The 26849-nt window shown below is 42.4% G+C and overlaps 1 protein-coding gene across 1 annotated transcript; it reads right to left on the bottom strand.

Annotated features, from left to right (window-relative positions):
- Window positions 1-8113: 8113 nt before the first annotated feature.
- ZNF19 (zinc finger protein 19) lies at window positions 8114-26163 on the bottom strand. The gene is given in 8 exon segments (XM_064383264.1): window positions 8114-8919; window positions 8922-9620; window positions 10813-10926; window positions 11461-11587; window positions 15159-15220; window positions 15427-15462; window positions 16800-16877; window positions 17944-26163. Coding segments are annotated over 5 exon segments (1374 nt in total). The 5' UTR covers window positions 15192-15220; window positions 15427-15462; window positions 16800-16877; window positions 17944-26163; the 3' UTR covers window positions 8114-8518.
- Between the last annotated feature and the right edge of the window lie 686 nt (window positions 26164-26849).

The following is a 26849-nucleotide window of genomic DNA, read 5'->3' as shown; positions in this document are numbered from 1 at the left end:
GGGAGGACGAAGTGGGCAGATCACCTGAGCTCAGGAATTTGAGGCCAGCCTGGCTAACATGGTGAAAACCCATCTCTACTAAAAATACAAAAATTAGCCCAGCATGGTGGCACACACCTGTAATTCCAGTTACCAGAGAAGCTGGGGCAGGAGAATTGCTTGAACCAAAGAGGCGGAGGTTATAGTAAGCCAAGATCTTGCCACTGCACTCCAGCCTGGATAACAGAGTGAGACTCCATCTCAAAAAACAAAAAACAAACAAACAACAAGCAAAAAAAGGTACTTATAAGGTACTACTAACACTTAGGAATGCACAAGTATTGAAAGTTAAAGAGGCCACGCGTGCAGTGGCTCACGCCTGTAATCCCAGCACTTTGGGAGGCCAAGGTGGGCAGATCACAAGGATGAGTTCAAGACCAGCCTAACCAACACGGTGAAAGCCCGTCTCTACTAAAACTACAAAAAGTTAGCCGGGTGTGGTGGTGCACACCTGTAGTCCCAGCTACTCAGAAGGCTGACGCAGGAGAATCGCTTGAAACCAGGAGATGGAGGTAGCAGTAAGCCAAGATCACACCATTGCACTCCAGCCTGAGTGACAGAGTGAAACTTCATCATAAAAAAAAAGAAAGTTAAAGAATGGAAAATAGATATATCAGACAAATATTAAGTTAAAGAGAAAATGTCATAGTTATATTAATATCTTAAAACAGTGAGTTTAAGACAATTAGTATTATTCTATTCTATTAAGAATTCTGTTGAGGGCTATGTAGCAAATAATATCAATGAGAATCTTGAAATTTAGAATAAGATATAATATTCAACATCATTTTAAATACTTAGCTCACAGGAAAATGTACCCAGGTACCAAAACCAAACAAGAAACTAAAACCAGAGGTGTTGGTTTGGCCTGAGGAGCTCAGCTGATGCTTTGGCCAACATGAGTGGAAATGGTGAAGAGTTGTAAATCTTGATATCTGAGAAAGCAGAATTGTAATATATAGGAGGCCAGCATGAAGCAAGGAATAGAAGCAGATACTTTTCTCACACACATATACGCATCCAAATTCCTGGACCCATGAAAGGATAAATCTTTTAAAAATCTCATGAACAAAGAGAGATAACAAAGAATCTTATGGTCCTTGCCTAAGCTTTGAAGTGTTAGTAGAAATATCCCCTAAAAATTTATAATCATAATTTGTATCATTAAGTATAGAGTTTAAATTAATACTACTTACTTTGGCCAGTAACTCATAATACATGAAATTACATTAAAAACGAATCCTGATAGACTTCTGAAATAGTCACGACAGAATTAGTAGGAAATGACATTTAAAAGTTATGACCACCACATCTGATACATCTAAAAGGTTAGTGGAGAAATGAAAGATATAAAAATGATCAAATCAAACTTCTAGAGATGAAAATCTGTAATGTGCAATAAAAATATATTGGATAGGATTAACAGCAGATGAGACATTACAGTAAAAAAGATGAGTGAATTTGAAGACATAGCAATAGAAACTATTCAAAAAGGAAACACAGAGAAAAAGAAATTGAAAATAAATGTACAGGATTGAGAAGTCCTGTGTTCTTCACTTACTAGCTATGAGACCTTGGGCAACCACTTAGATTTTCTGAAATTCCATTGATTCATCTGAAAAATGAAGTAATAATGCATAGTTGCTATAAATACTACACATGCATACAACATAAAGTACATACAACAGGGACCAGGATTCAGTAGTTGCTCAATTAATGTTACTTTTCCCCTCCTCTAACTTATTTGTAGACCTGATTATACCTTTTGTCAATAAGGGAGTTATTAATGCATAAGTTTGTAAATATGACATATTATAACTAGGAGAAAGACCTACAGTGCCAAACTCCTTCCAAGTTTTTTGTGCATAACCTCACAGAAACTTGCTAACAGCAATCAAGTTCAGAAGCTTTTCACCACAGAGAAAGCAGATGCAATCCATTGTATGTTTCTGAAAGGAGGTTAACAGGTGGGGGTTAGCAAGTGAAAAGAGGGTATGAAAAATAATCAAGGAGCCTGTCTCCAAATGAATACAATATACCTTCTTTCTCACATGCATTGCCTGATAGTTTGCTTATATGTGTCTAGGAAGAGCCCTGACCATTCTTCCTTAGGTAGTACAACCAGTTAGTACACATTTTCCCCTAACTTGAAGGATGTTGGCCTCCAGAATAGCACGATTATACTAGGTACCAATCCCCTAGAGCTCCCAAGGGAGTCGGTCCAATTATCAGCTCTGATGCTGAAGTTCCTAGAAAGAAGAGAAAGAATCCCAACCCCCACCTTGTCGTAAAGAACCTTCTAAATGACTGCTGACTTTAGAGGATTACAATTGCCAGGTACACAGGAGTCGAAAGTCCCAGGAAATTAACAGTGACTGCAACATGTGTTGATAATATCATCCAGGTACAAGGAATGGCAGTAGAAAACAACGAAGCCGTGGTGCTGTCCAAGGTGCTAGTTCCGACTCTTTCGGGTGTCTGTGGAGCTCTCCAAGGTTCTGGGGCTGCCTCGGAACCGTCGTCCTTCAACCTGGTGCTGCTTCCCTCTGTGAGCGATGGCTCACACCTGTAATTCCAGCACTTTGGGAGGCCAAGGCGGGCAGATCACCTGAGGTCGGGAGTTCAAGACCCGCCTGACCAACAAGGAGAAACCCTTCTCTACTAAAAATACAAAAAATTAGCCGGGGTGTGGTGGCACGTGCCTGTAATCCCAGCTACTTGGGAGACTGAGGCAGGAGAATCGCTTGAACTCGGGAGGTGGAGGTTGCAGTGAGCCAAGATCATGCCATTGCACTCCAGCCTGGGCAACAAGAGTGAAACTCTGTCTCAAAAAAAAAAAAAAAAAAAAAAAAGACAAGGTGTGTTTAGGAGATAATATCAAGGGATATTTTGTTATTTCCATTTTAACTGGGAGGTAAGGAAGGGCCTGAGGAAGTGACCTTGGGCTGAGACTTGAGAAATATGAGTGAGATATCTGGGCACATAATCAAAGAGAGAACATTTCAAGCAGGAGGAATAACAAATGTGTAGGCCCTTCAGTGGAAAAAAAGAAAGCTTGACACATCATGGGTAGAGAAGAGGGAGGAAGTGCAATCATTAGAGCTTTGCAGCCCATGTTAAAGAACTTGGATTTTATTTCAAGGTCAATGGAAACACATTGAAATTTTTTAAGAGAAGCCTGCTATGTTTTATGTTTTAAAAAGCACACTCTGGCTGCTGATTGGCAGATAGATTAAAAAGATTCAAGAGCAGAAGTGGGAAGACTACTTAAGGAGCAATTGTGGTAGTCTAGGAAATAAATGTTGGTGGCTCAGAACAGGGCAGTAGCAGCAGGAACTGGAGAGAAACTCCATGTTGCTCATCAGCAACATGTTCTATCATCATGTGCTATCAGCTAGCATGTTGCTTAGCACACAGAAGTCACCAAATAAATATTTGTTGCCAGGCATGGGTCTTTGGGAGGCCAAGGTGGGATGATTGCTTGACCTCAGGAGTTCTAGACAAGCCTGGGCAACGTAGTGAAACTCTGTCTCTACAGAAAACATAAAAATTAGCTGGGTGTAGTGGCACATGCCTGTAGTCTCAGCTGCTAGGGAGGCTAAGGTATGAGAATCACTTGAGACTGGGAGGTCAAGGCTGCAGTGAGCCACGATCATGCCACTGCACTCCAGCCTACGTGGAAGAGCAAGATCCTGTTTCAAAAAAAATATTGAGTAATTAATAAAATCATTTATTGTATGTGGCAAACTTCTAAGGACTCTTTTATTTGCATGATCCCAAGTGCTCATTTTAGTTGATAATCTGAGGGACTTGCCTTGCCAGCTCCTCCTCACAGGCTGATCACTGTGATATTTACCATGTTTTAGCTCCTGAATACACAGAGCTACAGTTACACAAACAACTTAGTCTATCTAAAATTATGCACGTTACTGATACACAGAAAAACATTGTGCCCCACAGCACAGTTGCTCTGAGAGGAAGCTTCTTTGAAGTAGAAATCAGAAATGTGCAGTCACCACTGAAAACAGAATGGGATTCCATCACAGAAATGCTCATCGGGGCCATCCTCTAACATCTAAAAGATTCCAATTGAGTAGACTACTCATATTCACTACTGGAATATAAGACGCATTCTCATTGCCTGAAGGTTCTGTCTTCCTTAGTTTGGGTTCCCATGAAAGCAGGGCTTGAGACAAGGACTCAAATGCCCATTTATTCAGGAGATGATCCCAGGAAGCAGGACTAAAAGAACCCAGTGAGTGAGACAGGATAGGAGGAAATGACAATATAAAGTGTTCTAAAGGTTGATGCTATGAGCACTGGGAGCTCCAGAAGAGAGTAAAAAATTCCTCCTCTAATTGTCCACTTGAAAGGTGAGACACTGGAACCTTAATCCTCAAGCTCTTGTCTAGCACGATTAAGGGTTTTTCTGGGATTGCTAACTTGCCCTGTGTATTCCCAGGCTGTGCTTCCTAGTCAAGTGAGCTCTGGAAAAGTGCCTGAGGCAGAATGTCAAAAGGCATACGGAGTGTCTGAGCAGTGCAAGGGGAACTCTAAGTTAACATACAACTGTTCACCACAGCTACAGCAAAAGCCAGAGGTGTGCCAAAGTGATGTGAGTGCATTTTAGAGGCATCTGCTGTATCCTCCCATCAATCTGCTGGATTTCACCATTCCCAAACTGTAAACTGGGGACAAATATAGCACCTATCCTAGAGTTATTACACACATTTAAATTCAAAGAGCACAGCCAGGTGTACACCAAAGTTTTTTCCTTATCCAAAGTTTTTAAACACGTAGAATTCAATGGCAGTCATACGCCATGGCAAAGGCTGCTAGGTACCCACTCAAACATTCGTTCTCCTTCCTCCTCCTAAACAAAACCGTGAAGTTATTTGATGTAGCACACTGCCACTCAACTAGAGGATATAGTGTCCTTGGCAGCCAGGTATAGTCATATGACTAAGTTCTTGACATAAACATTTAACTGGAAGTGTTCTGTGGTACTTACAGAAAGTCTTCTTTAAGGCAAAGTGGAATGCTCTTCTTCCTCTTCCTCTACTGTCCAGAACAAGCTCTTGATAGTTGGAGTTCCAGGAGCCACCTTGGACCATGAGGAAAATGGCCCCATTAAGGATGGCCAAGTGGTACTTTGGAAGGAGATTGAGTCCCCACTGACATTATACAACTGCCTTAGCTGCCCTGGGCTATCTCCAGACTCCTGAGACAAATTATATCTTGTATTAGGGTGTCTTGTTTGGGGGGTTTTCTACAGATGAACCTCAATGACGGTGGTGGTCTGAATAATGGCCATGCATACCAGGTCCTAATTCCTGGAACCTATGAATGTTGCCTTAAATGGCAAAGTTCTTGTAGGTGTGATTAAATTAAAGGTCCTAAGATAAGGAATTATCCTGGACTATGTGGATGGGTCCTAAATGCCATCACAAATGTCCTCATGAGAGAGAGGCCAGGGAGATTGGACAGAGAAGGAGATGTGAAGACAGCAGAGGCTAGAGTGATGTTGCTACTAAAGAATGCTGGCAGTCACCAGCAGCTTAAAGACCAGGTTCTGCCCTAGAGCCTTCTGAGGGAGTGTGGCTTTGCTGACAAACCATTTCTGCCCAGGGAAACTGTTTTCAGACTTCTAGCCTCTAGAACTGTGAGAGTAGATTTCTGTTGTTAAGAAGCCAAAGAAAACTAATACATTAATCATCACTGATACAGGGACAGTTACTCAATTGGAGGGGGCATCCTGACAGTGGCGCTGGGGTAAGGGCCAAGGGAGCTAACTACTCAGCAGTGAAGTCCTAAAGAAAGGAAACAAACCTCATTCAGCTATCCCTACACCTCAAAGCTGAAGTGAGGGGGTCTCACTTGGACCTCAGTGGAGCCAGCTCTCTGGTTCAGGTACATGACGTGAAGACACCCATTTTCAGACGGTGTTGAGAGGTACTAAGCCAGTAAGTCGGGGACCAGATCCTCTGCATACTGGAGGCATGCTACCTCCTTCATGACAGCTCTACTGGGACAGTCTGTACTGGACATGTCTTATGATTTCATCTTAACCTATAGTTTCCTCTCTGATGCCAATTTCTCACCTCCCATTGTGTGAAGCCAAGCACAGCCTCCCCAACTTGACTTGATCCTAGTATTCTCCTCCACCCCAAAGGAGCATATCTGTTTCTTCCAACAGTCTCCTCTGTTACCAAGACACAGCATCACATACTTTACATACAACCTCTATAGGGCCATATCGTGCAACAGTTAGAACATAAGTTCTGAAACCAGACGGCCTGGGTTTGAATACCTACTCCACTACTGCATCCTTGAGCAACCTAATTAATGACTCCTCGGCTGTAACATGGAGCTAATTATAGCACACTCTTCATAAATTATCGTACTGAGTAAATCTGTGTGATTAGGAAAGTGTCTGTCATATGTTAAGTGGCAAAAAAATTTACCGCTGTTATCATTTACTACAAGGCAGCTGGGCTGACGCAGCACCATTTGAAGCAGCCCCTGACCACCATTACTTTAAACAATTTTTTTTCTGGGTGGCTTTTAGATTTTCTGCCTCTAAAATGATCCCCCTCGAAATAACCCAAATGCCCACCAACAGTAAGCAATAAATTGTGGTATATTCATGTTATGAAATACTACACAGCAATGAGAATGAGTCTGTACTGATTATTCCATTGACACAAAAGAACAAAATAATTTCTGGTGATAGAAGTCAGGGTAGAGGTTCCATAAGAACTGTAATAAGGTACAGGGAGATTTGTAAGGCACTATGTTCTATTTCTTCATCTTGGTGATTATAAGGCTATGTTCTTTGAAAACACTCAAGTTGCACAACCATGACTCACGTTTTTTTTTGTTGTTTGTTTGTTTTTTGAGGGAGTCTCGCTCTTTCACAAGGCTGGAGTGCAGTGATACAATATCAGCTCACCGCAACTTCTGCCTCCGGGGTTCACGTGATTCTCCTGCCTCAGCCTCTCGAGTAGCTGGGACTACAGGCGTGCGCCACCACGCCCAGCTAATTTTTGTATTTTTAGTAGAGACGGGGTTTCACCACGTTGGCCAGGATGGTCTCGGTCTCTTGACCTCGTTAATTGCCCGCCTCAGCCTCCCAAAGTGCTGGGATTACAGGCGTGAGCCACCACGCCCAGCCAACTCATGTATTTTTATGTTTGTGCTAGATTTCAATTAAAAAGCATTTACTTAATTCCCCAAGTCTGTCATTCATTGGTCAACCCAAGCACAGGATACAACTGCTCATTCATCTGCTGGCAAGTAAGGAAGAGGTGAAGCCACCCAATTGTTAGACTCAGTAAGCCATTAAGTCTGAAATTGGGTAAGAAGATTCCAACACTGGCTGGCAGCAGGAGGGCACATGGGAGAAAAAGAAGTGTGCAGATTATGTTTATCACCAAAGAAAAGGGCCAGTTCTGTTTTCCTAGTGAGATATTTCTGCAGTGTCTTATGACTTAGAACCATAGCACTTCCTTGGCTCCCTAGCCAGGTCAAAGGCCAAAGTGAGCATGCTGTCCTAGGAATTAAAACAGCAAATGCCAAGCTATAATAGCTACAATAGCCTGACATTTCCCAGTTTAATGCCTAGGGTAGCATTCATTCCAAATAAAAAACTGAATAAGCAGAAAATAAAAGCTTTAAGAGTGAAAGCCTTTAGTTTCCTAGTTAAGACTTTTCTTGAGAACAGATTCACTGGTGCAGACGTAATTTTGTTATACGAGAGTTTTGTTATAGAGCTCAAGTTGTTAGAACTTCTATTTACTTGTGGTGTCTGATACAACCTGGGCTCTCCAGTGTCACAGTGGGCTTCTCAATCTCATTACAATCATGGGGTTTAGGAGCTGCCATGGCTATTACTAAAGACTTTCCTACATAACATATGCACAGAACATTTCTCCATCCATTCGGGTATGTTATTCCTGAAGACTTTTCAAATAAGTCTTCAGGGATAACATGTTGAAGACTAAAAACACTGTTTAAGTCAAAATTCTGTTCCAAGGGAAGAACAGTTAACTCAAATGTGCCAAAGCCAAAAACAGCCAAACAAAAATGGAATTTATTGGCTACTGTAATTCAAAAACCAATTTGTATTTTTAGGTTCAGACATGTTCTGATGTGGCTGTTCAAACACTATCTTCAGTCTTTAACTTCTCTCCAATTCTCAGATGCCTTTTTTACTGCGTTGACTTCATTCTCAGCCTCTGTGAGAATCTAGTTCTTCTCAGCGTTAAAACCAGTTGGAGTGGAGAAGGAGAGTATTTCTTCCTATTAGCTCTTGCAATCCTGGAACTCTAATTAGACCATCTTTGGTCATATACTAACATCTCAATCAGTAACTGTGGCTTGAGGGATAAATTAGAGGCTGAGCCAGGCCTGTGTCACACATTCCATTCCTGAGTAGAAGACAGAATTTCCACTCAGTACATTTCACTGGAATGTACTACTACCAGTAAAATGGGGTAAAAAATTCCGGGAGGCCAAAACAACAAATATCCAGCACAGGCTTCTCTCCAGAGTGCACATGCTCAAGATAACCTACCTAGGAAGAAGTCCTAAAGGCCTTCTCATACTTGCTACACCCATAGGGTTTCTCTCCGGTATGGATTCTTCGATGCTGATGAAGATTTCTTTTGCTAGTGAAGGCTTTTCCACATTCATCACATACATAGGAAGATTCCTGAATATGAATTCTCAGATGACTTTTTAATTGTCCCTGAGCACTGAAGGTTTTTCCACAATCTACACAGTCAAAGGACTTCTGCTCACTGTGAATTCTCCGGTGCCGAGTTAGTTTTGTATGACAACTGAAGGCTTGTCCACATACTTTACAAGAATAAGGCTTTTCCCTGTGTGAATACGCTGATGTCGGCTTAGATGGGAAGTCCTTCCAAACCTTTTGCCACACTCATTACACTCATAGGGTTTCTTTCCAGTGTGGATTTTCTGATGCCGAAGTAGGGATGAATTACCAGCAAAAGCTTTGCCACACTCATTACACTCATAGGGTTTCTCCCCAGTGTGGATTCTATGATGTATAACAAACTCAGAACTTCTGGGAAAACTATTTCCGCACTCTATGCAGTAATAGGGTCTGTCCCCACTGTGGATTCTCTGATGCCTGATCATATTTGCATTCTCATTAAAGGCTCGCCCACACTCCTCACACTGATAGGGTTTCTCTCCAGTGTGAATCCTCTGATGCCGAATTAATGAAAAATTGCCCTTAAAGGCTTTTCCACACTCATTACACACAAAGGGTTTCTCCTTAGTATGGATTCTACAGTGTCTAAGATAGTAAGAAAAATAGCTGAAGGATTTCCCACACTCCTCACATATGAAAGGTTTCCCTGCACAACGGATTCTTGGAACCTTTCCTCGGATGTTTTTTACTGTGGGGATGTCCAGGTACTTCTCCACATCACATGTTTCTGGGAAGTCAGTTCTCTGAGGGACACTCTTCAGCTGCCCATGTGACATCATCCCATCTCTTTCTTCAGAAATTTTCTCGGTTAATGTGGACTCACTGACAGTGTTGGTCTCAGCATCTGACGTAACAGATAGAAAACACAAATAATGCCACCTGAGAACTATATTAGAGCACTGAAAATTACAAGGCTTTAAAAGAGATCATTTCAACTTTCACATCAGTACTTGGAACTCATCTGCAGGTTAATCAAGTTCATCCTATGAGTGCGAGTTAAAGGAGTAAGGGAACTCCAAAGGAGAATGCTGGGAGAGGAGTAATCTGAGATGGAAGTAAAGGTGGTAACCAAGAGTCTGAAAAAGAATCATCACCAGAGAGAGGAGTGTGAGAACAGACCACCAGCTTCTCAATTGTCTTGATGATTCTTTTTCAGATTCTTAGAATAAGAGACTGAAGTGCTGCCCCAGCTTCATCACTTTCCATTTACTTGCTCTCTGCAGACCAACTGCACTGAAACTCCTGTCTCTGCCTTCAACTTCACTACTTGCTCTTGGTGGCATCCATCTGACCATTTGACTGTCTACTTTCTCTTCCTTCTCTCACTGAAATTAAATATACCTTAATTGTTAAGATTGAGCCCTCCTTTTTTCTCCCTGGGGGTCATTTCAACCCAGCTGTGTTAGAGTACCCTTTCAGACCTGCCTTTTATCTCAGACTCTCCACCCAGCTTCTCAATGGCCTGCTCTAGTCATCCACTTGCCTACTCTAAAGGAACCTCTCATCCTGTGCTCAGTTCTGAATTCCTTTGAATTAAAAAAAAAAAAAACTCCTCCCATGCCATGACTTCCCAGTGTTATCTGACTCAGCTCTCCCCGTTTATGGCCAACCTTTGGGAAGATCTGGTCCATTTTACCTTCACATTGTCTATCCTATTCCTAACAGCATTTAAAACTTTTCTTTTTAGCTTTTTACATCTCTCTCCATAACCTGTATCTTCCAGAACTTCTTAAACAAAGTTCGGTACATAGCAAGTTGCTCAAAAACTGCTCCTGAATAAATCCATCCCAACCAAGGAAGACCACTGAGGTAGGCAATGTTGCAACTAAGAAAGGAGCAATGGATTCAAGGATTGTTGACGAGACGTACTGAGTGGTTACAAGTTAGTAAGAGTTAAGATTGGTGGGAAAGGTTTCATATTTTAGTTATTAGGTGAAATCATCTATTATATTTAAATCCTGCCCAACATGGTTCACTTTTAAATACAGTGCTCCATAAAACTCTACAGTTGTTGGTTCCAAACCTGCCTCACCTACCTTTACAGATGTTTTTGGTCCCCTCTGCCAGGGGATCATCCTGTGCTTCCAGGCCCCAAGCCATGTCCCCTCCCTCCAGGAGTGAGATCAGTGCAGGTTTGGGAACTGGGTACCCTGAAAAGAGGAAGAAAATGGTACTTTTCAGCCCTGTATCTGGTGTTTCAAAAGAAGGAAAACCCTAGGAGTCTCAGTAAGAATAAGACCCAGAGAAGAGAGTTCTTGACTGGGGAAGGCCAAAGAGATTCTGATCAAGAGGAAACTGAGCATTTGTGACTTCTTCCTAAAAAAAAAATCAAGAAAAATTAAGTTAGTGAGATCTGCAAGGCATTAGCAAACACAGGGAAGAAGTCACGTTCTTCCCCAGACAACAAACACTACTTATTCCTTACTGGGGAGAGCCCCCTGGAAGAAGAAACATACTCCTACCAGGGGACAGTAATTCCCTTCACTAGGAAACCAAAGTGACTCAAGACCTCTCCCTACCCAGCAATCTTTGAAGCTGGTCACTGAGCCTCAGCCCTGTAGTCACTCAGTGGAGGACACAAGAGACAACCTCTCCTCTCCACACCACACCCATCACCCAGTCTGTAAAAGAAGGAAGAAAACTGAAAAGTACAGATCTGAGTCCTAGGAGGAAAATGGTCTTACCCACAGCAGTCAGGTTCCCATAATTCTCCAACATCACACTTCTGTACAGGGCCCTCTGGGCAGGAGAAAGGCCAGTCCATTCTGTCTTAGTGAAGTACACAGCCACATCCTTGAAGGTCACCGTCTCCTAAAACAACAGGTTCCTGCTACCCCAGAGCCAATCCTCTGGCTCTGGGCCAGAGTATGGGGCAGAGAGGACAGGTAGGGGGTTGAGGGAAGGTCCTGTGAGGGATGTGTAAAAGGTGGAAAGAACTGGATATCAGACCATTATATGACTATTTCTACAAGCAAAAATCTGTAACTTCTCTCACTACCAGAAGAGCTTCCATTAGGATACAAAATTTACTGTCATAAAATGTGATTTAACATTTTTACGCCCTAAGAAAAAGTTTCTTATTAGTTAACCTTCCTACGGCAAAATCTTTGATTTAGTAAATATTTTCAGTTTTTTGGTGTTGCATCTACAAGTGAACAATTTGCTTCAAATGGTATCTCAGGACCTACGTGTTCCTATTAGGTACTCCCTATTCCCAGCCAATCCATCTCTTCCCCGCATGTGCTCACCCTGCCCCAAACCTTATGCCCATGAAACAAGAACAAAGTCATGGTTTGCACTGATGGGCCTGTCTCATTCAACTCCCGTATGATTCTTGATAAAGGGTTGTGCTGCCTGTGCTCAAGAGCATCCTGCAGAGGGAGCTGAGAGTCTCCTGGTACAATCCACTCTGCTCCTTGATGGGTTTTCCTAGAAAATGATGCTTCTAGAATTAAATAGCTGCTGCTAGGTAGCTCTTTTAGCTCCTTATCTTTATACCTCAAGACAATCTGTAATAGCTTCTGTAAACCAAGATTCATGCATCTTGGGGTTATAGTTATAGTTTTTATTTTTCTCCTTTTTTATTTTGTTTTTTTTCTTTTTTGACAGTGTCTTGCTCTGTCACCCAGGTTGGAGTGCTGTGGCACAATCTCAGCTCACCTCTGGCTCAGATGAGACTCCCACCTCAGCCTCCTGAGTAGCTGGGACTATAGGTGCACAGCACCATGCCTGGCTACTGTTTGTATTTTCTGTAGAGACACGATTTTGCCATGTTCCCCAGGCTGGTCTTGAACTCCTGGGCTCAAGGGATCCGTCTGCTTCAGCCTCCCAAAGTGCCGGGATTACAGGTATGAGCCACCGTGCCCAGTCCCTCATGCTTTTTCAATAGATACTCTTTTTCCCTCCCTGCTGGCCTCAACTCTACCTTTCCACAAAGTTCTGGCATCTGGTTTAGAGCCTCTAGTCATTCCTCAGATGTGGGTATTAAACTTCATTACCAGAGTGCTCAGGGAATATACTCCCACTTTCCAATGCCTCAACTGATTTTGCACATCTCCACATCCTCCTCACCCCAGCACTGCCTCAGACTCTCTGGATGACCCAATACACTGGCTCATGATGCAACACCAAACTCATCTTCCCCAAAATGGTTCCCATTCTAATTTATATAAACTAAGTGGCATAGTGAGTGACAGTATTTTTCCCTCTCTGTTAATAACACCAATTTCAGCCCACTCTCTAATGCTAGAACTTGAGATTAATCCTAGACATTCAAAGCCCCATCATCACTAACTGCTGATAGTTAATACTCAAGTCCTGCCAATTTTATCACCTACATATTTCTGGAATCTGACTCTTCCTCACCATGGTACAATCAGCACACTAGGTCAACAGCTGGGGACACTTTAGCTCCACTTCCAGGCTTGCCCCACACTGAATCTATCCTCTGCCCAGCTGACAACCTGACCCCATCAACTCCCGAAGGAACCTCTTGAATGAATCACGACAAACTAGAACAGTGGTATTCAGAGTATGGTCTCAGCCTCCCAAGTAGCTGGGATTGTAGGCATGTGCCACCACACCTGGCGCATTTTCGTAAATTTAGTAGAGACAGGGTTTCATCATGTTGCCCAAGCTAGTCTCAAATTCCTGGCTTCAAATGATCCACCCACCTCAGCCTCCCAAAGTGCTGGGATTACAGGCATGAGCCACCGCACCCAGCCAAGTCATGCTTTTAATAACTACACTAAATTCTTTCCAATAGTAATCCTAACAGAAATGCTTTTAGAACTTGGCAAAATGATTTTAAGGTTAATATAAAAAAATAGACAAGAATGGCCAAAAAAATTCAGGAAAAAAAATCCCCGAGTAAGTCTTCCTTTATTTGGATCTGGGGCAGGCATCTTTTTTGTTCACTGCCTCATTCAAGGGCCCGGTGATAACCAGAAACTGACTAGCCAAAAGATCCTGAAGGGCCACCTCAACACACTAAAACATTGGGTTTATTGTTTTAACTAAATCATCTCCTACGGACACTTTATATTCTTGTAGCTGGTGCATCACTTGGGAACTTGTTAGGCAAATTCTTGGGCCCCATCGTGAGAGCAGCCCACACTTCAGTGAGTCTTCCAGGTAATTCTGATGTACACTGAAGTTTGAGAACCTTGTATTGGAGGATAAAATCCAACCTCAGGAAACTGAGGTGTATCAGGTGACAAGGTAATGGGAAGGTGCACAACTATACATAGAGAATCTATATAGGAAGCTCTGCAAACAAAATCCCAGAGAAGGAATGACAAACTCTAAATGTAATAGAAAAGATGGCCCAAGTGAAAGAGGGAGAAGAAAAAACAAGACTTCGTGTCTCTCTAGAAATGGTATTGGGAAGAACACAGTCAACAATTACACAGCAATTTAGAAACTGATTAATCAGGACTACAATATAGTGTGATGTCAGAGATTTGTGGAAAAACCAGAAGCGGGTACGAACTCCAAGGAAGCTGATGTATCAGTGAGACAGTCAGGTAGAAAAAACTGAAGGATGTGAGAAATATGAGATTAGGATTTGGGATATGGTTCATGGGTACTAAGTTACTAGATAAATAAATGCCAGGAGGAAAGAAATGACCAAGCAGCAACTCTGGCTCAAAAACTGAAATATAATTCAGGAAATCAGTTCCCCTGTCCCATAAATGTAATGTACTTATGTGCATTTACAAATGAATCCAGTTAAGATGCAAAGCAGTCAATGACTTGCTCAAGGCTACCACGCCTCTGAGGCCTAATGAAATCCCTAACTCCAGGTGTCCTGTCCTAGTGTAGACTTTCCGATCACAGCCCACTGCCTCGCTTAGCCAGCAGTAGTGACCTCAAGGATATATGTTCCCTGATTCTGAAGCCCAAACTTCCTTCTTTGTTTTGGAGGACAAATGAGATAGGCCCCCTCTTTCTTGTCTTCTTCCTGCTGTCCCTCCGCTCCTACTTTCCAAGAACCTTGTGCCCTTGCTGATCTTGATCACTTCCATCCTATCCTCAATCCCTACGTCACCAGCCTGAGTCCCTCATTCTCAGAATTCCCTCTGCAGGAAGACAGCTACTGAACCTGGGGATTCTCCAGCCCAGGAGAGATTCTCAGTATTCAGGAGGCTGTACTTCGGCTTTCCAGGTAACTCTCTCCTGTTTCCATCTTCACTGGCCCTAGCTCTTGCCCCAGCACCCAGTCCTACCTCTTTCCCCAGCACCCAGTTGAGGGAATCAACAGGTGTCTTCCTATTGTTTTGGCTCTAAGACTTGCCAGGATCACCATTATCTACCTGCTCCCACCCCTCACTTCTTTCAAATCAGAACTCCATAAAGCTGACCTCAGGGATCCACAGCTCACCTGGCATTGAGCTTTCAGAGGTATGGCTGCCATCACCTGGGCTCCCTCTTAGGAGGCAAAGGCTGAGGGAAGAAACAAAGAGAACCAACATTGAGCTCAGCCCAGTAAAAGGCTTTCTTTAATGCAACAAATTTGCCAATAACAAGCAGCAATCACTTACTAAATGCTCACTGGATAAGTGGTGTATACATATGTACTTTTTAGTCCACACCATACCATGAGGCTTTTAATTCTGAGGAAACAGATTTTAAAAGAATAAATAACTTACCCTAGGACACCAGAGCCTGTCCTCACCAACACCAAGCTAAATGAAGAGCAAAACAAGCAAAAGACACCAATAAACTCAGAGCAAAACTTAAGAGGAATCCCAAACCTTTATTTTTAAAAATCAATTTTACTGAGAACATAAAAGGTTAAAAAATAGGAAGTGTCATGTTTTTGGGTGGAAAATGCATATTATTTAGTCCTCGCAACAATTTTTCAAACATTTAATTTTTCCCAAATGAGAAGGCTAAGAGAATAATTTCTTCTACCAAGACACTCAGCCAGTGAATGGATGCACTTAGATCCCACACTAGATCTGCCAGGCTTCAAAGGTCATGGTTTTTTGTTTTTTTTTTTTAAGACAGAATCTACCTCTGTCACCTGGGCTGGAGTGTAGTGGCACAATCGCAGCTCACTGCAACCACTGCCTCCTAAGTTCAAGCAATTCTCCTGCCTCAGCCTCCCAAGTAGCTGGGATTATAGGCATGCATCACCACATCTGGCACATTTTCATAAATTTAGTAGAGACGGGTTTCATCATGTTGCCCAGGCTAAGTCTCAAACTCCTGGCCTCAAGTGATCCACCCACACTGGCATCCTAAAGTGCTGGGATTACAGGCATGATCCACTGCACTTGGCCAAGTCATGCTTTTAATAACTACACTAAATTCGTTCTAATAGTAATCCTAAAATGAATGCTTTTAGAACTTGGCAAAATGATTTTAAGGTTAATATAAAAGAATAAACAAGACTGGCCAAGAAAATTCAGGAAAAAAGTCCCAGAGTAAGTCTTCCTTTACTTGGACCTGGGGCAGGCATCTTTTTAGTTCACTGCCCCATTCAAGGGCCCGGTGATAACCAGACACTGACTACCAAAGGATCCTGAAGGGCCACAACACACTAAAACATCTGGATTATTGATTTAACTATATCATCTCCTACAGACACTTTGTATTCTTGTTAAACAGCAATATTCTATAAAAAGCCAGCATCTTCCCTACAGGGACTTAATACATGATGCAGTTTTCTGCCAGCCTCATCTTGTGCCACCTTCCTCTTTTCTCTTAGTTTAGCTACAATGGCTGCCTTTCAGTTTCCTCTATGCTAACTCAGGATCTTCATACCTACTGTTTGTTCTGTATGAACTACTCTTCTCCAACCTCAGAACCACTGTAACTGAGATTCTCTGCCTGCCATACTCTCCAGTAATCTAGCCACCCTTCACCTTCAGATCATGATCTGTCTCTACAGATCAAGTCTGGTGTCCCTGTTAAACACTCCACTCATATCATATTCCTTTTCCTATATACCACTTATCCCAGTTTGAAATTATACACGATTTGTGCTTTCTTCATTCAACAAACATTTATCTCATACCTATTATGTCTGGTCACGTGTGACACGAGATGAAGTAGAGAGAGAAGGGGCACGATCCTGTCCTTTGCGGAGCTTTGTCTAAAGGAAAAACATACATTAACCAAGACTTTCTCAAATAACATTTTTTTTTCCAGACGGAGGTTCGCTCGTTACCCAGGCTGAAGTGCAATGGCGCAATCTCGGCTCACCACAACCTCCACCTCCCGGGTTCAAGCAATTCTCCTGCCTCAACCTCCCGAGTAGCTGGGACTACAGGCGTGCGCCACCATGCCCAGCTAATTTTTGTATTTCTAGTAGAGATAGGGTTTCAACATTTGACCAGGATGGTCTCAATCTCTTGACCTTGTGATCCACCCGCCTCAGCCTCCCAAAGTGCTGGGATTATAGGCGTGAGCCACCGTGCCCGGCCTCAAATAACTTTTAAGTTCACAACTTTGATCACTGCCAGGGGAAACTAACCTGGATGGGAAAGCTTAAGAATGTAAATTAACTAAGGTATAAAGGAAATCTTTACAAAAGTAGCAGCATATGCAAAAGCTATGTTCTAGTAGTGAATCGTCAAGAAGACGGTAGCAGCACAGTCAAGGGGGAGTGCTGCTAGATGATGCTGAATAAGTCACAAGGAACAAAACCATGCTTTGTGCAGGTCAAGTACTTGGTCTGCGACCTATATGCACTAAGTCACGGGCAGGTGGAGTGAAATGACCAGAGGTGATTGATACATGACTTTCCGGCATGACTTTCCCATTGCGCTGAAAGCTCCCTGGGGGCGGAGCCCACACCCCGCCTGATTCACGGCTGCATCTCCGGAATCTAGAGCAGCAACTGGCACTTAGCTGCTCAGTAAGCGGCTGTGGCCCAATATGCAGATGAGATCTGGGCTGTGTCGAGAACACAAGCGTCCTTTCCATCCAGCCGCCCATATCCACAGCCTCCATTATCCAAGGCGCCGACGCGGGCGTTGGGGAGCGAAGGCACCCAAGGGACAGCGTGACCGATCCGCAAGCAGCCTTCGCTCCCCGGACCCGGAGGGGCCACCCTGACTCCCTCCACTGCGGCAGCAGGGACGAAGCCGACAGCCTTCTCTACAGCTGAAGTGCCTGCGCCTAGCAACGACTCCTGGGCGACAAACCACAACACTTACCTCGGGAAAAACGGAAAATGCTGCGTCAACGGAAGTGTGTCATTACGTCGGCCTTGCGCCCAGCATCGCGTGCTTCCTCTCTAGGGTGCTGGAGCGCTCTTCTCAGTGGTTCTACTCCCAGGAGGAGGTTAACCCCGAGGGATCCTTAGAGACCTTGAGTAGGAAGTAAAGTATATCATTGTTTTCGCTAATCCCTAAGCGAAATTTAGCATTTTCTTCTGTTATATGTTGGCAACAAACTACAGTAGTATCAACCGTACCTGTGACTGTCACCGATAGAAATCACAGATATTTTCATATCACATTACAGTTTATGCAGCTCTCAGAATATGGCTATTCTCGTCACCAGTTTTAAATTATCCTTGTTGTTATTTGGGCCCACCTTTAAGACTTGTTATTTCATTTCATCACGTTGGCAAAAATGCACTTATATTTCTGTATGACAAATTCTAAAAAACTTTAATTGTATTTTAATTGGTTTTGAAGGTGTCACCAGATTGCCAAAGGGTCATTGGACAAAAAAGCTATCCTCCTTAGAGGTAAAGACTCAGACACATTAAGAAAGAGCAGGTCTGAGGAGGGATATATTAAGTAACTATTTAGGAAGTGAAAACGGTGAACATTTTAAAAAATGATTTAATACGAGGCAGCCAGAGTGTAAGGCCGGTTGCCTCGCCAGGGGCTCGGACACACCCCCTTCCCTCTCTGGGAGCTCGGACACAACCCCTTCCCTAGTTGGGGGCTCGGACACACCCCCTTCCCTCTCTGGGAGCTCAGACACACCTCCCCCTGCCCCGGGGAGCCTGGGAAAAAAGCCCCACCAGGACCTACCTGCCTACTATTTTGTCCCATCTGGACCCCACTCCCTGCCTGCCATTTTGTCTTCCTGCCTACTATTTTGTCCCATCTGGGCCTCACTCCCTGCCTACTATTTTGTCCTATCTGGGCCCCACTCCCTGCCATTTTGTTCCATCCAGGCCCTACTCCCCTCCATTTTGTTCCACTCACCTTGGGCACAGCCAATCAAACGCCTCCACTCCCTATAAAACCCCACGTCTGAGAGAAGTCCCTGCGACTTCTCCGACCCCTCGTGTCCGGACTGCAGAACCTCACCCGGGAGCCTGAATAAATTCCTTCGCATTGGATTATCTTCATGCTGGCCTCAGTTTCTTCATTTTAAACGCGCAAGAACCCAAGAACAAACCTTACACAGAGCATCTATGAGAGCCATGAATTTTGGATGACCTAATAGCTGAGATCAGGAATTGAAGAAGAGGAGCTGATTTCAGGAAAGAAGGTGAAATAATTTAGTTTTGGAAATACTGAACACTCACACATACCTGCTTTATTAACATTTAATTCACATACCATACTATTCATCCATGTAGAGTATAAAATTAAATAGGTTTTAGTGTGTTCACAGACTTGTGCAAGCATCACCACAGTCAATTTCAGGACATTTTCATCTCCCCAAAGGATATCTCATAACCAACAGCAGCCACTCTCCATTTTCCCTGTGGTAAGCAGAATGGTGTTTTTTTCCCCTCAAAGATGTCTATGTCCTGATCTCTAGAATCTGTGAGTATGTTAGGTTACATGACAAAGGGAAAATGAGGTTGCAGGTGGACTTAAGATTGCTAGTCAGATGACTTTAAGATTACCTTGGGGCTGGGAGCAGTGGTTCACATCTGTAATCCCAGCACTGTGGGATGCCCAAGTGGGCAAATCGCTTGAGCCTGGGAGTTTGGACCAGCCTGGGCAACATGACAAAACCCTGTCTCTACCAAAAAAAATCCCAAAAAGGAACAAAAATTGGCCAGGTGTGGGCACAGGCCCATAGTCCGAGCTACTAGCTGAGTTGGGAGGATCACTTGGGCCTGGGAGATCAAGGCTGCAGTGAGCCTGGACTGAGCCACAGCACTTCGGCCTGGGCAACAAAGTGAGGCCCTGTCTTAGAGGAGGGTGGGGAGGGTTAACATGGGGAGAAATGCCAGATATAGTATGCACCTAAAGTAAAATAAATAAATTTTTAAAAATTATCATCTTGGATTATTCAGATGGGCCCAGTGTCATCATAAGAGTTCTTGAAAATGAAAGAGGGAATTGAAAGAGAACCACAGAGATGAGAGCACAAGAAGGACTTAGCCCAACTTCACTGGCTTTGAAAATGGAAGAACGGGCCAAGGGTCAAGGAAAGTGAGTGGCCTCCAGAGAATAAAAAAGGCAAGGAAACAGATTCTTTCCTTAGTCTAAATCCTGAATTTATATCAGTGAGACCCACTTTGGATTTCTGACCTCCAAAACTGTAAGATAAATTAGTGTTGTTTTAAGCCACTACTCATGACAATTTGTTACAACAGCAATAGAAAATTAATATACAAATAAGTACACACCCTCTCTTCTTCCCCCAATTCTAGACAACCACTTTCTTACTTTATAGATTTGCCTATTCTGGATATCTACATTACATAAATGTTCATTAAGTCTAGGTAAAAAACAAAAAAAAAAATTGCTAATTTTATCAGTTTTTAGAAACATGGGAGCCTGTGTGTTTACTTGGTGAGGAGTTGAGCATATTCTTGGCCAGAAGATGGGAACACTAAAATAAAAAACAAAAAGAGTTGGGAATAACTTGTTTTTCTTTTGCAGGGAGTGGGAAGGAAGAAAATTTCCACTCTCATTTGTCTAGAAAGTCTCCCAGTTTTCAAGATAATTAATAATCACTAATTCACACTGGCCTGGCTCCCCAGCCATTGTATCACCTCTAAGGAAATATATACTTGATATGGTTTGGCTCTGTGTCCCCAGGCAAATCTCACGTTGAATTACAATCTTCAGTGTTGGAGGAGGGGCCTGGTGGAAGGTGATTGGATCATGGGGTGGATTTCCCCCTTACTGTTCTCCTGGTAGTGAGTTCTCATGCAATCTGGTTGTTATACAGTTTGTAGCACTTCCTCCTTTGCTGTCTCTCTCCTGCTGGCCATATGAAGATTGTGCCTGCTTCCCCTTTGCTTTCCACCATGATTGTAAGTTTCCTCGAGGCCTCCCAGCCATGCCTCCTGTACAGCCTATGGAATTGTTAGCCAATTAAACCTCTTTTCTTTATAAATTACTCATTCTCAGGTATGTCTGTATAGCATTGTGAGAACGGACTAATATGATACTCATATTCATGTCTGTCACAGTCTCTCTCATCAAACATAATTATTTTCAAGCCTGACCATTCCTTAGATTCAAATGGGAGCCACCTTTCTGGTTACCTCACAGCCTAACTACCCAGGTCTCCCTCTAACTCCTACAATATCTTTAACTAAAGCTATGAGTAATAGCAGATCATGGTACCCAGACTATAGTATATGATCATGGCATATTTACTGTTACTCCTGACTTGAAAATGGTGGAGAAAATACTAACTTCTCTCCCACATCTCTGAAAATCCTAGCCACAAATTGGCTGAAGCTGTGGTGGAACTTCAGTTTCACGCATGAAGTCATTTTTGTCTTGGCTGCCAAATATATGTAGTTAAGCTAAATATTGTGCTGCAGTAGCTATACTGACATATAATTCAGTGTTATTCTCTCCTTGCAACTGAAAACATACTTAATGATGAAAGACAGAATGCCTTTCCCTCCAATATTGTGAATATGGCAGGTATGTCTGCACTTACCACTACTATTTAACATCATATTGGGAGTCCTAGCAAGACCAAGGCCAGAAAAGAAACAAAGAAAAGGCAGAGAGGTCAGACACAGTGGCTCACATCTGTAATCCCAGCACTTTGGGAGGCCAAGGTGGGTGGACTGCTTGAGGCAAGGCGTTTGAGACCAGCCTGGCCAACATGGCAAAACCACATCTCTATTAAAAATACAAAAATGAGCCAGGTGAGGTGGCACACACCTGTAATCTCAGCTACTCAGGAGGCTGAGACATAAGAATTGCTTGAACCCAGGAGGTGGAGGTTGCAGTGAGCTGAGTGAGAATGTGCCACTGCACTCCAGCCTGGATGACAGAATGAGATTGTGTCTAAAAAAAAATTGAAATAAAAGACACATGGATTGGAAAGGAAGACTAAAACTGTTACTATATGCAGATGACATAATTATGTATATAAGATGTCCCAAAGAATCTACAAAACAAGGTCCTAAAATTAAAAGTGAGTTCAATAAGATCACAGAATAGAAGCCAAGGTACAAAATACTAATTTCCTACAATGTATTTCCTACAATGCAATTCCAATAATTATTTTTAAAGTGCCATTTACAGCAGCACAGTAAATGCTTAGGTATAAATCTAACCAAATATGTACAAGATATGCAAACCAAAAACTACAAAAAATGACAAAAGAAATGAACAGAGAGCTATACCATGTTCGTGGATAAAGTCAATATTGTTAAGACGTCAATTCTTGGCCAGGCACAGTGGCTCACGCCTGTAATACCAGCACTTTGGGAGGCCAAGGCGGGCAGATCACAAGGTCAGGAGTTCGAGACCAGCCTGGCCAATATGGTGAAACCCCGCCTCTATTAAAAAAAATACAAAAATTAGCTGGGTGTGGTGGTGCATGCCTGTAGTCCCAGCTACACAGGAGGCTGAGGCAGGAGGATTGCTTGAACCCGGGAGGCAGAGGTTGTGGTTAGCTGAGATTGTGCCATTGCACTCTAGTCTGGACAACAGAGCAAGACTCTGTCTCAAAAATAAAAAAAGTCAATTCTCCCAAAATCAATCTAAATATTCAAAGCAATCCCATTCAAAATCCCAGTAAGACCTTTTGTCTTAATCCAAAATCAAGTATGCTAATCATACAATAAAGCTGAGGAAAAAAAAGAAAACAATGGAGAAAGGAGGCATTATTCAATAAATAATATAGGAACATTTGGATATCTCAATAGGAGAATAGAATTAAGATTCTTCACACAATTACAAAAATTAATTCCAGGTGGATTAAAACTCTAAATGAAGTAAATCTAAAACTCTGAGAAAATATGGGTGGTATGATATATACCAATAAGCTTCGTTTTGTCTGCCCCGACAGCTGATGGCTGAACCCTGGAATGAATGCCTTAACAAGGGGCTGGGCATCCTGTGTTCCAGCACTACCCCCAAATGCCTCCAGAGGTATCTCAGATGGCCTCCCTGTGTCTGTACCCACTTGTAACCTACCTTGCCATAATAACCAACTGATACTGATTGTCAAGTCCTGTGTTTTCTCTTAGCTTCTCCTCTCTTCTCCTCCAACTTGTGGTAATACTGAGGATAAGATCCTGCTCTGAGGGCTACTGGAGCCCCAGCCATTCCCTGAGGATGTGCATTTTCCTGCTACAGGCCAGGGATACAAGTAAACATCCTACAGTGCACAGAACAGCCCCCACCAAAAATGATCAGGTCCCAAATATCAATAGTGCCACGTCTGAAAAACCTTGCTTCAGATTGTGAACCAAAAGCTCCCTAACCAGATCAAAGATCAGGAAGGGCATGCTGTTCTAGACATTATTATGATAATGTCAAACTTTTGCAAGTAAATGAGTAACAAAAACTCTTGATAGAGGTTTTATAGACCAGTAAACTTGGGAATGACAAGGGGCATATGTTGAAAATATTTTTTTAAATAGGGCTGGGTGTGATGGGTCATGGCTGTAACCCCAGCACTTTGGGAGGCCACAGAGGGAGGACTACTTGAGGCCAAGTGTTCATGACCAGCCTGGTCAATACAGCAAGACCCTCTCTCTACTTACATACATATATATACAGGAAAGATCACTTGGATATATTTCTGGGCTAATGGATTTTTAAATGTCAGTATGGAATTATAAATCATCAACATTGACTTAAGAAGAAATTGAAAGTGTAATTTATCAATGTCATGGAAGGAATTGATAGTTATCTTCCCATTTCTACCTATAAAAGCATTGGCTCAGGCAGCTCTATAGGTGGATTTTGTTTTCAAACATCCCAAGAACAGATAACTGTTACTCAACCTCTCCAGAACACAGAGAAAGAACAGCCTCTGAACTACATTTAGTAAACTGGTATGATCTAGTGCTCAAGTCTTCACAAAGATGGCGGGAAAATTAGAGGGAAATGTCACTTATGAATATAGATGCCAATATCCTAAATATATGAACAAATACAATCCAGTAGGAGCTAAAGAAACTTAAGGCTGGGCACGGTGACTCACGCCTGTAAAGCCAACATTTTGAGAGGCCAAGGCAGGTGGATTGCTTGAGCTTAGGAGTTCAAGACCAGCCTGGGCAACATGGCAAAAACCCATCTCTAAAAAAATCACAAACAGCCAGGTGTGGTGGCATGCGCCTATAGCCCCAGCTACTCGGGAGGCTGAGGTGGGAGGATCACCTGTACTTGGGAGGTCAAGGCTGCAGTGAGCTGTAATGATACCATTGCATTCTAGCCTGGGCAACAGAGTGAAACCCAGTCTCAAAAGAAAGAAAGAAGAAAGAGGGAAAGAGAGAGAGAGAGAAGGAAAGAAAGAAAAGAAAGGAAAGAAAAGAAGGAAGGAAGGAGAAAAAAGAAAGGAAAGAGAAAAAAGAAAGAAGAGATAGAAGAAAAAGCTTAAAAAGAATATCCAACTAAATTTATAAGAACATAAAGATGATTCAATATTAGAAAAGCACTAATATCTTCTCCATGACAGATCAAAAAAGAAATATCTTGAAATATCTAAAATAAGATTAAAATGTTGGCATCATTTCTGTTAGAAACTGAGTAGCAAATAAATACTTCTTTTTAAAGAGTTAAAAAAAAAAAAAAAAAAACCATCTTCCCTACAGAATATTCATTTGATGGAGATTTAATTTTATGGTAACTTAAAATTTTTATTATAGTGCTTAAATTGTTTTAATTTCCATCCATTAGGGATGCCTGAATGTGCAACTGATTTAACTGAGAGTTAATGGCTTTCCCCATTCACATTAACTAAGAGTGTTAGCCTGTGTGTGAACCATTAGAATCACAGCTACAACTTTGCTAACACATCATACCTATGAAAGGTTCTTCATAGTATGGACTTGATGCCAAATCAGGATATGTTAATTCCAAAGGCTTTGAAACACATGAGACATTGAAATAGCTCTATATCAATAAGGATTGTGTTACAAGTGACAGAAAATCCAACTCAAAACTACTTAAGCAAAAAAAAACCAAAAACCACTGGAATTTATTGATTCATAACACTAAAAAGTCTAGAGATAGATTTAGTTCTTTCCATCTCTCAGTTTGTCATCTGTAAGGTTGACTGTCTTCTCAGCTTTCATATGGATCAAAGCTAACATCCAACACCAGCAGAAAAGAATGTCACTTCCTGGTAGATGGTCACAGGGTCCATTCTGATTGTATCAATGTTGGTCCCCAAACCCGTCACTGTGGCTAGACAGAAAAAATGGTATAGTGGGTCACACTAGACCACATGTTCCATGCTTGCAGTAGCGAACAGAGCCCCACTGAAAACACATGAACTGTTGAGTGGGGGCAGAGTGGTTCTCCCCACCCAAAAGAGGGAATTACCATGAAAAAGGTGTTAAAAAACTGCTGGGAGCCCAATAGAACCAAGGTCCAGCATAGGCTTCTCTCCAGAGTGGGTGTACTCATGAAGGTGCAGCTGGGAGGAAGTCCTGAAGGTTTTCCCACACTTGTTACACTCACAGGGTTTCTCTATCCTGTGAATTCTATGATGCCAACTCAAGGTGGATTTAATGGTAAAAGCTCTCCCACACTCATTACACTCATAGGGTTTCTCCCCAGTATGGATTCTCTGATGTATAACCATCTTAGAACTACTGGGGAAGCCATTTCCACACTCCTTGCAGAGATAGGGTCTGTCCCCATTGTGGATTCTCTGATGCCTGATCAGATTGGCACTATTAATAAAGGCTCACCCACACTCCTCACACTGATAGGGTTTCTCTCCAGTTTGGATTCTCTGGTGCCAAATTAATGAAGAATTGCCATTAAAGAATTTCCCACACTCCTCGCATAGATAGGGTTTCTCCCCAGTGTGGATTCTCTGGTTCTAAGGTAGAAGAAAAAAAAAAAAAAGGTGAAGCATCTCCCACACTCCTCACATCTGAAGGGTTTCCTTGCATAGTGGATTCTTAGAACCTTTCCTTGAATATTTTTCCCCTTAGTGATTTCCTGGTGCTTCTCCACATTACATGTTTCTGGAGTTAGTTTCCTGTTAAATACTCCCCAGAAGCCCGTGTGATATCATCATACCTCTTTCTCCAGACATTTCCTGTGTTGATGTGGACTCATTGTCAATGTTGGTCTCAGCATCTGACATAGGAAATAGAAAACACCTGAGAATTACACTAGAAAGAAGACAACACTGAAATTACAGGGCTTTCAGAGATTACTGTTCCAATCTCCATGTCAGCATTCCAGAAATACAAAGCTATTAAAATGCAGTGCCAAATATCACAGAGGTGGAAGACAGTGGTAATCCAGGAAACTAGATTTTGAACCCCAGGTCACTCTACTTTCCCACACAGAAAGTTACTTCCTAAGCTTCTCACAAACTGTGTATCTCCAGTAACTTCTGACTTCATACTACTTAAATGCCTGAACATGTTCACGGAGGAAGGGGCACAGGGTCTAAGAGTAAGAGGCAACTTTTGGTGGCTACGAGAGTTGAGTACACAGTCTACAGTTAGAAATTGTTGGGCCTAAGTACTGTTGTCAGACTCAAAAGCGTCTGCTGGATTATTTGGTAAGGGAAGAGAACAGTTTGCTTAGAAACCCAGGAGACTCACAGTACCTTTTCACATTGAGGAAAATGGAAACTTAAAGTGAGAAACAGACAATAGGAATAGAGAATTCAATGGCATTTGTGTTTCTAAAGACTGGAAGACATTTTAACTGTTAAATTCAATTTATTTTTTAAAACTTTCAGTTAT

This window comes from Aotus nancymaae, unplaced genomic scaffold (genome assembly GCF_030222135.1).
Source record: "Aotus nancymaae isolate 86718 unplaced genomic scaffold, 86718_ANA_hifiasm-v0.15.2.pri h1tg000030l, whole genome shotgun sequence".
Classification (NCBI taxonomy): domain Eukaryota; kingdom Metazoa; phylum Chordata; class Mammalia; order Primates; family Aotidae; genus Aotus; species Aotus nancymaae.
This window is presented reverse-complemented; position numbering and strand designations above follow the sequence as displayed.